Here is a 12,699-nt window from a genome sequence, read left to right as displayed (position 1 = left end):
ATGGGCAGGCTTCCTTCCCTCCTGCCCGGCAGTGTACTGGTGAATGACTACCTGGGGCACAGGCTGCAAAGTCAGCTTGAGAGAAACTTCACTGTCTCTATTTTATAAAGAAACAGGTTTTGGAGGCCCCAGTGCTCATTCAGGTATTGCTGGGTTTGAGGGTGTATTTAACTTTACCTGACCCTCATTTGGTAACTATGCTGACCTTGGGAGGGAGTGGTTACCTCAGGAAAGCCCACACCAGCGGGCCGCCATATTGTATAGTTTTTGTCTCGGGCTTCTGTGTAGCCTGTACTTGTTCTTAAGGCCTGATTATTAACCCTGTATTTTTCTGTAATTAAAAAACCGGGCCCTGGCCGGATTGCTCGGTTGGTTAGAACAGCAGTTGCCAGTTCAATTCCCAGTCAGGGCACACACAGGAACAGCTCCATGTTCCTGTTTCTCTCTCTCCCTGCCTCTCTCGCTAAAATCTATTAAAACAAAACAAACAAAAAGCACATATTTTTTTTCAGGTTAATGCATTCTTACTCTGTTTCTGAAAATAGTATTCTGGAGGAAATCATGGTTAGACTCCATATTTTTTGGCAAAAAAGAGGCAAGGCTGGAAACAACTAGGATTACAACTCCATTTGACAAACTCTTCTGCTAAATATACAGTGTGACCCATTTTTTAATACAAAAATTTCAGTGGATAAAGCGTCGACCTGGAACACTGAAGTCACCAGTTCAAAACCCTAGGCTTATCTGGTCAAGGCACATATAGGAGTTGATGCTTCCTGCTCCTCTCCTCCTCTCTCTCTCTCTCTCTCTCCTTTCTCTAAAAATGAATAAAATCTAGAAAAAAAATTTTATTCCTTGACAGTTGGTAGAGCATCAGCCCGGTGTGTAGAAAAGTCCCAAGTTCGATTCCCAGCCAGGGTACACAAGGAGAAGTAACCATCTGCTTCTCCACCCCCCCCCCCACTTCTCTCTCTTTCTCTTTCTCTCTCTCTCTCTCTCCTCCCTTCCTGCAGCCATGGCCAAAATGCTTTGAGTTGGGCCTGGGCACTGAGGATGGCTCTGTGGCTTCACTTTAGGTGCTAAAACAGCTTGCTTGCCAAGCAGCGGAGCAGCAGCTCCAGATGGGCAGAGCATTGCCAAGTAGGAGGCTTGTTGGAGTGCATGCAGGAGTCTCTGCCTCCCCGCCTCTCACTTAATTAAAAAAATATAAAAAAAAACTGCATAGGGGATGATGTTCATCAGCCTGCCAAGGTATTCCAGGGCTGGACTGTCCTCAACAAATCGAGCTCTGCCAAGAAGTCATTGTTTTTAATATTACTCAAAAAATAATCACTTGGCTGCTAGTCAAATTGTCAAAAATTCCCAATCATTATGGTTCAAATTGATTATTCACTGTGACCTTTTCTGGTAACTCAGCACTTTAATCTTCCTAGAGACTGACTGGAAGCATGCTCGTTCCCTTCTACTTACATGTTACCCACCCCATCCTCCACCCCCTCCAACATCTCCCCCCAGAGAATTATCTAGCAGAACCAGTGCTTCCAGTAGAGAGTAAGTAAGCTCAGGCTATTGATATATGCTATCAAAAGCAGATTTCTTAGCTGAATAAACAGTAGATAAGATGGTTTCTATAATGTACTTTGGCCAGCGAGGGCCCCTAGCTAGGGTAGGACTTGAACATATTAGTAGTGGTGTGCTGCACATAGATAGTTCGGGGTACTGACAGTACGTATCTGTTATTGATAATAGTTGAAACAACGCTCAGTTTCACTTTTCTCAATTTATATCAAAGGCTAAGGGTATAAGGAAAGTCCTTAACCATTTTTTTCTCTAGCCAGTAACTATCTCCCCTTCCCTTGGCATAGTTCTCGTGGCATTGGGAATGGCATCTGTTGTTCTGGTCTAAAGCAATAGGCGTGCCAGTAAGCTGGGTCTTATATTGTTTGTATTCAGTTCTTTCTTCTGTAGCCCTCACTTCCCTCAAGCTCTGCTTGTTTGAAGCTGTAGGTTTCTAAGCCTGTCCTATCTTACACACTTGCATTAAAAGGTGAGTTTAACCTGGATGTAAAGATAGTAATTCCCACTCAGAAACTATTTGGAAACTATAATCCCCGTACTTGTCTGAGCTACCCAGGGCCGCAGAGCACCGCCAGTCACATCCTGTGTCTGTGCTGGGCAGTCTTGGCTTTGTCAGCCCCACCGTCTGCTTCTCGTCTCCCAGGACAGCACCTAGTTTTCCTGATCTTAGTGATTAAAAATCGATGCTTGTTTTGCTTGTTGCTGTGTTGCTTCTTTTGATGCAAGATTATGAGAATTTAGTGACCACCGAATGGCAGAACTTGAAAAATCTATGGGTCTTTGTATTCTTTTTTCTAAGACAATGCAAAGCTGAAATGTGTATCAACTTTGAAACCAAATTTCCCAATTACTTCAGTGATTTAGATTTATGTTAGTTTCAAGGACTTCAGTAAATTTGTTAATCATTTAATAGGCCCTAAGAGATGACATGATTTGCCTTGGGTGACCAGCAAGTCAGTTGCATATTCATATATCATTCATCTACAACACAAAACTCCTAATCAGGGGCACTGTTCCTCATGAATCAGCATGTTTGTTTTCCACAACTACATTGTTCCTCTTCCCACTTGCAGGCTTGTTGAAGGGTATTGATGGGCAGGTGGTGGATGGGCTAGAACAAGAGGGAGACAGGGCTGCTGGTTCTGAACATGGTGTCCCAGGGGTTAGTGTCCTGGGGGTCAGCTTGGCCACATGTCATGCACTACTGCAAGAGAAAGGAAAACACTGATGTTAAAAGATACTATTTTCTTCTCTGTTGTCTCTGTGTTGACTGCTTCTACTGAGTTTTCCTCTCCTCTTCATTATCTTGACAATATCTTCTACATTGTTAACAAAAATGTCCCCTGACTTCTCAGTTAAGGTAAAAGCCTCTTGTTGAGGATATGAGTATCTTGGTAGATGAGAGACAGAAAGGGGTAGAAAGTTTTATCTCGTTGTATAGCAGCAATCAATTAAATGGTCATTTCTGTTAAAAAGCACTCTTTAAGAGGGAAGAAATATGTTCCTTCTGGTGAGTAAAGAGAGAGACTACATATACAATTGTCTGATTTACAAGTGGCCTTTGGAAGGCACATCAAAGTCCTACAGGCATTACTGACGCTGATGTGACTCTGGGCAAATCTTTGCACTCACAAGATATGCACTGATCCATCCACCGGTGAGCACACTGCTTCACACGTCACTGAAGAAAATGAGTTTTAGAAATTTATACTAGTGGTTGGCTAGCTTGCCTCTCCGAGTAGTTGATTTTGTTTACTCTGGAAATGCCCCTCTCTCTTTGTATCATACTTGCCTGACCAAAACTCCAACCTTGGCTAAACCCATGCCCATACCACACACAGCTGAGAGTGACTGGTCCTCTTAAATTCACTACCACAGATGTCCCAGGGACCTGCAGTGCTGCATGATGCACAAGTCCATGCATTCCCAAGCCCCTCACCCCCAACCCCTAGCTCTCAGCTGATGGCTGCCTCATTTCTTGCAAGACAGAAGCCATTAGAATAGAACTTCCACAAGCCACCACCATGATATTTATACTCCTACCAGCATCTTGGCTACTCTCTCTGCCTTTCCTCCAGGCGAGCTCTCCATGTTCCCATCTAAGGGCATCTGGATTGATCTTATCCTCTCTTAGTCCAGCTTTGCCCCCTCTACTGGATTTTTCTCAACATCTACATATGCTGTTATACTGTATATCTCAGCTTAAAAATACAACAGAAGATAGTCCCTCTTAGAGGTGGTGTGCCCCCTTCCTCTACTCTTGTTCCCCCTTGCACCTGCAGCTCTTGATCAGCTCCACTGACTTCCAACTGCCCAAATCAAGTGGTTAAATCTCCATCCTCTTCTCACCTGACTTTCCACTAGCTTTTGATTGTCAGTCCTCATCCTTGAAGCACTTTCTCCTCTCACTCTCCAGCCTCCAAAGTTAGAAGCATTTCTGGACTTGGTCCTTAGGTAACTTCTTTTCTTTCCTATATACCACTCATTCCCTGTGATCTCATCCGGTCTTGTGGTCTTGTGGCTTTAAGAACCAGCCACAGGGGAATGATTCCAGCCCAGAATTTGAGATTCTTACATACATATGACTGTATATTCTCTGCTTGGTTATAGAATTTATTATGCCCCAAATCCAGCTAATTTCTCCCCAGATCTGTTGTTCCTGGCATCTTCTCCAAACAGTAGATGAAATCTCCCTTTCCAGTTACTCGGGCAGAAATCCTATGAATCATCCTTGACTTTTCTCATCCTGCTTTCCACATCCCATCAGCAAATACTATCAAGTCTGTCTTCAGAATACTTCCTGAACCCAAATGTTTCCCACCACCTCCACTGCTCCCGCCCTGTTCCCAACCACCACCAGGCCTAGCCTGAATTGCAGTAATACTTCACTGGTCATCCTGCCTCCTCCGTCATGTCCACAGTCTGTTCTCAACAGAGCAGCCAGAATGATCCCCACTAAGTCAGATCATGTCATTCTGCTAAACCCCACTGTGAGTAACAGAGAGGTTTTTCTGATGGACCTCAGGCCTTACATGAACTGGTCCCCTCTGGCACATTCCCCTTGTCACTCACTGCAGCCACACTAGCTTCAGTGACGTCTCTCCACCTGTTAGCCACATGGCGCTCCCGTCCACTTTGCCTGCACTTACGGAGCAGGGCTTTCTCTCACTTCCCTTCGGCCTCTGCCCCAGCATTGCTTCCACAGGAATTAGAGGGGCCTCCCTTTAGATTATGTAAGTAGGCATCCTGTCAATATCTGCGTTCCCTTTTCCCTACTTAGTAATTCTGTTTGATACTTATTTACCTGTGCATTGCTTCACTGTCTTTCTCTTCCATCCCTAGAATTAATCTCCATGAGGACAGCTACACTGTGTTTTTTGTTCACTGCTATTGCCGTCCCTAATACAATACCTGGCCATTGCAAGCATTCCAGTATTTATTGAATGAATGACATGCAACTAAACCTCTTGCTGTGAAACTGGAAATCCACGGTAATTTAGGTTAAGCACTGGTTGTGAACTGGTTGTGGCACAGGTCCGTAGTCAGTGTTTCTTACCCACTGCTTCACACTGCTGAGCTGCGCCACATAGTAGTGTAAAGATGGCGTGGTCTTCTCCCACATCACATAAGAGCTGCCCAGGTAAGCTAAGTCCCAGATGGGTCTCAGGGAGGGGTCGATGTGCCCATGGCTATCTGAGAGCACGAGAAAACAAACAAAACCACATTTGTATGAAACAGTTTGGGGACAGAATTTCAGAAATTTCAGTAATCAAATAAGGGCTTTGTCACATCAGTCATCTCTGTCACAGCAAGACCTTTAGCAATATTTGTATCTATTTACATTAGACTGAGGTTTACCTGCTTCCAGTAAAACTACTATAAAACAATCCCAGGGCTGTTTGCTGTGCTATATAAATGCAAATTAAGAGCTATAATGATACCCAAAAGTTAATCTAAAATCTTGTTAGTTGAGAAGAACTTTATGATTAGATCAAAATCATTCCCTCTGGTTGGGGGTCTATGTCACAGGATGGTCTTTGCCAATCTGCCAGCTTATATGTCCTCTGACAAATGGATTGGCAACTTTTTTTGAACATGAAGAAATCAAGTAGGTCTTTTCTTTGGCATTGTTTTTGGACCTGAAGTTTTTTTAATTCAGCAAATATTTGCCGCCCACAAAACCCAACCCTACGTAATATCAGAAACTGCTAGAGGTAGAGATACAGTGATTAATAAATCACCTCTTGTGATTTTTAGGAACTCAAATTTTAGCAAGTGACTTGTGAGATAACTACTTGTAAGATGAAAACCCATTGGCAGAGAAGATAAATTAGTTACACTTACTACAGTGACTAATGAGGACGTTTGGAAGCATAATGCTAGTGGCCGTGCTCTAGAACAGACAGGCTCTGGCTGGTTGTTCCTGCAGGCCTTCCCTTCATATGCAGTGTACTTGGGTTCCTCTATAGAACGTTTGTGCAATGTACTTGTAATAATACCCAGACAACTACCTTTTAGGAGGAAAACAGTGTGGAGCAGGGTATCCTGAAGTGGATTAGACTGTCTCACAAGTGGTAGAGAAACTGCACTACAACAGTCCAGTGCTTTGGACTGCTTAAACACTGAGTAGAATATGCTGAGATTTGAACTGGGTACTCCAAGGATATCCCCATGGTTTTGATTCACTTTAGCAAAAACCAAACTTTTTCAGTTTTAAGTAATTTTATATACATGGACAGGCTATAAATAGCACCATTAAAAGTCTCTGATGAATTTAATGTGACAACAGAAGTTGTAATTTTGTTGACGAAAAGGTACCCTCTACTAAAGAAAGTGTTTGAAGCTGTATAGTAGCTACATGAAGTTAGATTGTTACAGAGTGACCCTTGTGGGCATATAGGATTTATTAACTAGACATGAGCCAGTTAATGTGCACTATTAAACAGTGTCCAAAATCGGTGTGCTCTCCCTCCCGAGAGCATGCCCACACCTTTCCCTTCCCCCTCTTCTTCCTCTTCCTCCTCTTCTTCCCCCATAGGTGTTCAACTCCTAAACTCTAAGGGTCCCCACAAGACTAGTAACCAGGGGAGCAGTGGGTAGCAGCAGCTGGCCCAGAGCTTACCCCTTGAGCCTGTCTCCAAGGCCCTCTTTTCTCTGACTTTACTGTGAGCCAAAGCAGCTCACCTGGGCTTTCCTTTTGCTTCTTCATCCTAAACCCTTCTTTGTTTCACTGTCCCCAGCTTTAATAAACATACTCTCAAAAAAAAAAAAAAAAACTGTCCAAAATCTAATGATATTGCAGCAAATCTTCAAAGAAAAGCTCCTATATAATTTCTAGAATTTGTGTTTTAAGTAGGATATATAAAACACTATTTCACTAACTAATGCTAAGGGGAGAAAAAAATCCCTAAATAACTAATTATATTTTAAGTATTTGCCTTTATCCCAGTTATTTCAGGCAGTGCTAAATATAAACAAATTCTATAACATAAGAGTTGAGTTGTTCCCTTACAATTATTTGGAACAGGATTTAACCTGAGTTGTCAGGAACTATAATGAGAATTATCCAAGTTTCTGAACTTCAGAAACACAAAAACCTCTGTTCCTCCTCCAGGATTTAAGAACACTTGGTCTCAGTAAATGATGGGGCACAGATACACTCAGGAATGGAGACCACAGGCCTCCATGTTGACATGGGGCTGTCACAGTCTACCAGGGGTCCCCAGACTTTTTACACAGGGGGCCAGTTCATTGTCCCTCAGACCGTTGGAGGGCTGCCACATACAGTGCTCTTCTCACTGACCACCAGTGAAAGAAGTGCCCCTTCCGGAAGTGCAGTGGGGACCAGATAAATGGCCTCAGGAGGCCGCATGCGGCCCACACCATAGTGTGGGGACGCCGGGTCTAGAAAAACAAGTGGACTGCAAGAGAGTGTAGGGTGGAAAGTGCTGTTACGGTCATGTATCAAGTACAAGTCCAGAGATGACTTTTGTCATCAATTTTGTGGTTTTGAAAATTGAATTTGCTATTAATGCCGAGTCTCCACTGCTGCCCGCACACTCTGTTGAGTGCTGGGACAAAGGAGCTCTGCTTCACCTCAGCTGAGTCACGTCAGAGGACACGGCTCATTTCCTATTGGAGATGGTACTACTGCCCTCAAATAAAATAACTCGACTCCACTGCAGCCTCCCAGCAAGGCCTTAAGACAGTTGGCTCACTCAGCCCCGTGCAGAGGCCCTGAGACAGTCCTGCTCACTCAGCCCCGTGCAGAGGCCCTGAGACAGTCCTGCTCACTCAGCCCCGTGCAGAGGCCCTGAGACAGTCCTGCTCACTCAGCCCCGTGCAGAGGCCCTGAGACAGTCCTGCTCACTCAGCCCCGTGCAGAGGCCCTGAGACAGTCGGCTCACTCAGCCCCGTGCAGAGGCCCTGAGACAGTGGACTCACTCAGCCCCATGCAAAAGGCCGTGATGGGCACAACAGAGGCCCTGGATGGTGTCTTTTCACCTCAAGTTTCCATAGCCACCACCAGAAACTGCTAAAAATATCATTTCAGGTTCTGGACTCTTCCTCGGAAAGTGCACCGTTATGTGCGTGTCCTGTTGTGAAGATCTCTACTGATCCCCTGGAAATTCGTCATGCCTTGGCATTGTTTTGGAGGAGAAATGGGAGAGGGAAAAGGGCTCAGATCCTACACTGTACTGGACATGAAGAACAGGAAAGTGACACTTCTGAGTGTTGTTTAATAATGAGGTGCAGTGCTGTTTAGGGGATAAAAATTTAAACAATTTTTTTTTTTAAGACTTTGTAATTATATACATTCCTGAATATAGAAATTCCAGATACTGGTCATACCAGGCATGCTGACTACATCCAAGGACTTTTTAAGTTGTTTCATGTGCTTGTAAAGCAGATAGTCCTTTTGTTGTCTTGTGTTCTTCTCGATGAACCGTGTACAGGTGACATTCACAACTGGTCTGGGCTTCTCATTCCTGAAAAGCACTTGAGCGGAACACTTCCCCAAGTGTTCCTCTCCTTTCTGAAATGAAGAGTTTGGGAGTCAACAGATTGGATCCTTCTCACTCCCCACCCACCCCAATACACAAACATATGATCGCCAAGTTCTTGGAACATGGCAGGTATCACTGGCATCAGAAGGAGGAGTGGCCTCTGCTTTGTGGAAAGTGACTTTTGTGCTCACAGCTGAACACAATAATCCTTCACTCTTTGCTGGCATTTAGACTCCTGCTTTCTGATGGTAGCCTAATAAAATAATGCTGGGCCTGTTCCAAAGCAATGGTTGGCTCAAATCTCTAGGATAGTAGGCAATTGACTCTCTTCTCTAGACTAACAGAATGCTTTGTTGGATCTCAAGCTTGGTAACTTGAACCAGAAGGTGAAGCTGATGCCTCTTAATAAAAATGGCAACATCTTCATGCTGCCTTATGAATTTGGTCTTCTTATTCCAATTTTACAGATTAAGATGCTAAAATTTAAAGTGGAAGCTACTCCACGTCTCATACTAGGAAGTGGTAATCCGGGACTTAAGTACATGTCTGTCTGATGCCAAGGCCCCTGTCTCTGCACTAACTCCGTGTCTGTACTCTAAGATCCAGTCTGGATGAAGCAGAGGCAGGGGTCATCCCCACGGGACTGAGTCAGCCACCTGCATGACCAAAGTATGTTTGTTTGCCTTCACATCTACTTGTTCCAGTACTGAGCATCCTGGGGTCACCCTCCCTGCATCCCACCCAGACATAGTGGGAGCTGGGTAGTGGACGCTTCAGGTGCACAGCAAATGTATGGTTCATTTCTAGCACAGTGCTTCTCCCTTCTTTTAAAAAGGTCACATGTCCCATAACCTGACAATAAAAGTCAGGGGACTTATTCCCAGAAAAATACACATATGTGCATCCCATCAACGTGGGCCTAGAATTTGAGGAGGTTCACGGGCCACTATGGCCCACTCAAACCCATCTGTGTGCCCTGAGTTAGAAACCCCTGTTGCCCCGTGATTGGTTGAATGGTAGAGTTCTTTTCACTTTTTCACTTGTTTAAACTGGGTAGTGTCTCAAGACAACAACCAAAAATAAACTGAAGAAAGAGCCCACAAGAAAACTGTCAGTCAAAACAGGATCTACTTATAGGCTTTCCAGTGGGCAGCTTTTCCTCCTGTGGGTGCTAATTTCAAATGGGAGGAAATTTCCATAGTGCATTAAAATCCTAACATAGTGCAGTGTAGACAAAGAGGTGGAGGGCACCGGGAAGAGGCTTATCACAGAGACAGGCTGGTGCACAATCTGCTTTGATTTGGGAGCTGGACCCGTTTCCAGGGAAGAAAAAAGTCAGCTATCACCTCTTTGTTTTCCTTTCCTTTTTATTCTCCCCCCTCCAAAAAAAAACACCACAGCTCCATGGAATCAAAGCAGTTGTTTGGAGATGAAAGGACTGTCCTCACCCCCTAAAATGGATCATTTTAATAAGCTAGCTGTGCTCTTTGGAGAAACATACTGTTGGTCAAAATAATCTAGTAGTTGTTTTTCCTTTAACTTTAATCTAACACTTTCAGTTTGCAACTCTAGAAATTTAAAGGCATCTCCCTTACGCTTTGAGGAAAATTTTAATTTTCAGGTTAATTAGCAAAGTCCAAGTATGTTGTCTTATTAGGACTTGTTTTTGAATATTGGTAAACACTCTCCCGGAAGCACCGGGCTGGCGTGATGACTCCACTCTGAAGTCTGCCCCCTAACACACCGTCCCACTGGACACTGCCTGCTCATCTCCGTCGGCTCTGACTCAGCACCACACGAGATTCTGGGCTGCTCTCCCTCCCCCTCTTGCTGCCTCCCAGCTTCGCCAACACATGGAAATTCATCTGGTCCTAGTTTCTATAAGTCTTCTGTTTGCTCTTTCTTGAGAACAGAGAAAAGGAAATGGGCAAAGCAGACCCGCCTGGTCAGAACTGTAGAGAGGCTCATGATGCCTGTGGCATGCATTATTCCTGCTCTGTGTTTTACAGAATGCCTCTATTTGAGGAAGCTTCTGGAACTGGCCTCATGTTATGCTGGTCTGCTAATGAGAAATGTCACCAGCTACAGGAATAGGAACAAGTTGGCACTTGAGAGTGAGTCATTCTGAGGACTCTGAGGTGCTGGGGAGGAAGACTAAAGGGAGCTGTGAAATTCTCTCCCAGGGCCAGGGAAGGCGGGAGTCATGGCTGTGTGGACTGTTTCAGATGCAGCGCTGCAGGGGGACATGATGTGGAAGGAGTGAAATCTTGAGTTTCTAGATCTGTTCTTCAGTTCTTGAAAACAGAAAACAAAGACAGGAAAAACAAAACCCTCCAGGTAACTACATATTAATATTCTTACTTTAAAAAAAATAAATTCAGCCTGACCAGGTGGTGGCACAGTGGATAGAGCGTTAGACTGGGATGCGGAGGACCCAGGTTCAAAACCCCGAGGTCGCTAGCTTGAGCAAGGGGTCACTCGTTCTGCTGTAGCCTGTCCACCCCCACCAAGGCACATATGAGAAAGCAATCAATGAGAAACTAAGGTGTCTCGACAAAGAATTGATGCTTCTCATCTCACTCCCTTCCCATCTGTCTGTCCCTCTCTCTGTTTCTGTCACACACACACACACACACACACACACACACACACACACACACACCAGCTTACCTCTGGGTTATAGCGCTCTGTGGTGAACACCAGGTCAACTTGGTATTCCTTCTTTGAGTTGATCTGAAAGAGAGAAGCTGCATCTCAGCTTGTGGGAGCTCTGCCAACGTCTTCATAGCCAAGAATCAACTTGAGATCACATGGCATGGGCACAGTAGCTGCGGCCCTTGTAGCCAAATTATGTTGGTACTTTTAGAAGGAACAAAGATCTCCTGTTTAGTCTGACTGTGCCATGTTACATGCTAGCTGACACCTGTTCACAAAGAGGGAGGCTGAGAAATGGAAACAGTCATATTGAGGCTGGAAGTTGACTGAGAACAGACGTGTAGGTGCAGGGCTGTAGGGTGCTCATGCCCCAGCTGCTCAGAGCTTGTCTCCCTGTCCTGGGCCCTGGACTGCACCAGTGAGGGAGACAGACCAGGCCCTCCCTCCTGCTGCTCGTGGTGGAACAGGGGGGCCTGACAGCAAGGCTGCATCCAGTAATAGGTAAATGGTGGTGACTGAAGAGAGTGGTGGGCACAGAAGTGACTTCTTTCATCAAGGTGGTATGGAGGAGAGACTGTCCACGACATGATCATTACCAGATCAGAGAGCTAGATCGGGGTCAGACATTCTTCCCTAAGTTCCCTCAGAGACAGTCTGATCGACCCTCCCTCTAAGCCCCAGAGTGTGCTGGTTCCTGGAACGGCAGCTGTCCTGCCCCAGGCACATGTGTACACCCATACCTCTGTCCATCCTGCTGTGTTCTATAGAATTTTTTAGCACCTGCCAAGTGACATGGAGGTGATCTACTTTATCTTGGTGGCAGCCCAAGACTTGCCTTGTATGTAAATTTCCCTTAATAAACTCTGTTTATTGGCAGACTGGAGTGGCCTGCCTCTTCAGTCTTTCCCAGCCCTCCCTTACAGAGGTAGATTTTCAGTCTCAGGGCTTTTTTGGGGGTTCGGATGTACCAACAGGTGGTCAAGGAAAGTGCCTGAAAGAAGGATGTATCAGCTGAGATCTAAAGGACAGTAGGAAGTCTGGCCAGTGGTGGCTCAGTGGATAGAGCACCGACCTGGGACACTCAAGTCCCAGGTTCAAAACCCCAAGCTTGCTGGCTTGAGCATGGTGTTGCTGGCTTGAGCCTATGATCATCAACATGATACAAGGGTCACTGCCTTAGCGAGGGGTCACTGGCTCAGCTTGAGCCCTCTTCCACTCCAACCCCACCAAGGCACGTATGAGAAGCAATCAATGAACAACTAAAGTGATGCAACTACGAGTTGATGCTTCTCATCTCCTCTCCTCCCCTCTGTCTCTCTGTCTCACTCTTTCAAAAAAATAAAAATAAAGGACAGTAGGGAGCCAGCCACACCCACACCTGGGGAATGGCAGAGGGACCCACCAGTGAGGTCAGTGGTAGGATTTGCCTATAATCTGGAACAGGATGGATGGACAAGTC

General features: G+C 45.2%; 1 protein-coding gene across 4 annotated transcripts in view; it reads right to left on the bottom strand.

The window, feature by feature from the left end:
- The window catches only part of RARRES1 (retinoic acid receptor responder 1), a 65,028-nt gene that overhangs the window by 10,103 nt on the left and 42,226 nt on the right, over positions 1-12,699 (bottom strand). For 3 of the 4 annotated variants that reach the window (XM_066369851.1, XM_066369850.1, XM_066369849.1), the window contains exons 2-4: positions 11,256-11,318; positions 8,431-8,614; positions 5,135-5,271 (exon numbers count right to left, since the gene is read on the bottom strand). In XM_066369851.1, coding sequence (XP_066225948.1) covers positions 5,135-5,271; positions 8,431-8,614; positions 11,256-11,318 — 384 coding nt within the window. Of the gene's footprint in view, positions 1-277; positions 2,783-5,134; positions 5,272-8,430; positions 8,615-11,255; positions 11,319-12,699 lie in introns of those variants that run through there. The other variant, XM_066369852.1, reaches the window with a different exon arrangement.

Source organism: Saccopteryx leptura, chromosome 2, assembly GCF_036850995.1.
Source record: "Saccopteryx leptura isolate mSacLep1 chromosome 2, mSacLep1_pri_phased_curated, whole genome shotgun sequence".
Lineage (NCBI taxonomy): Eukaryota > Metazoa > Chordata > Mammalia > Chiroptera > Emballonuridae > Saccopteryx > Saccopteryx leptura.
The sequence above is the reverse complement of the archived record's forward strand: the minus strand, read 5'-3'. Positions and strand labels throughout refer to the sequence as shown.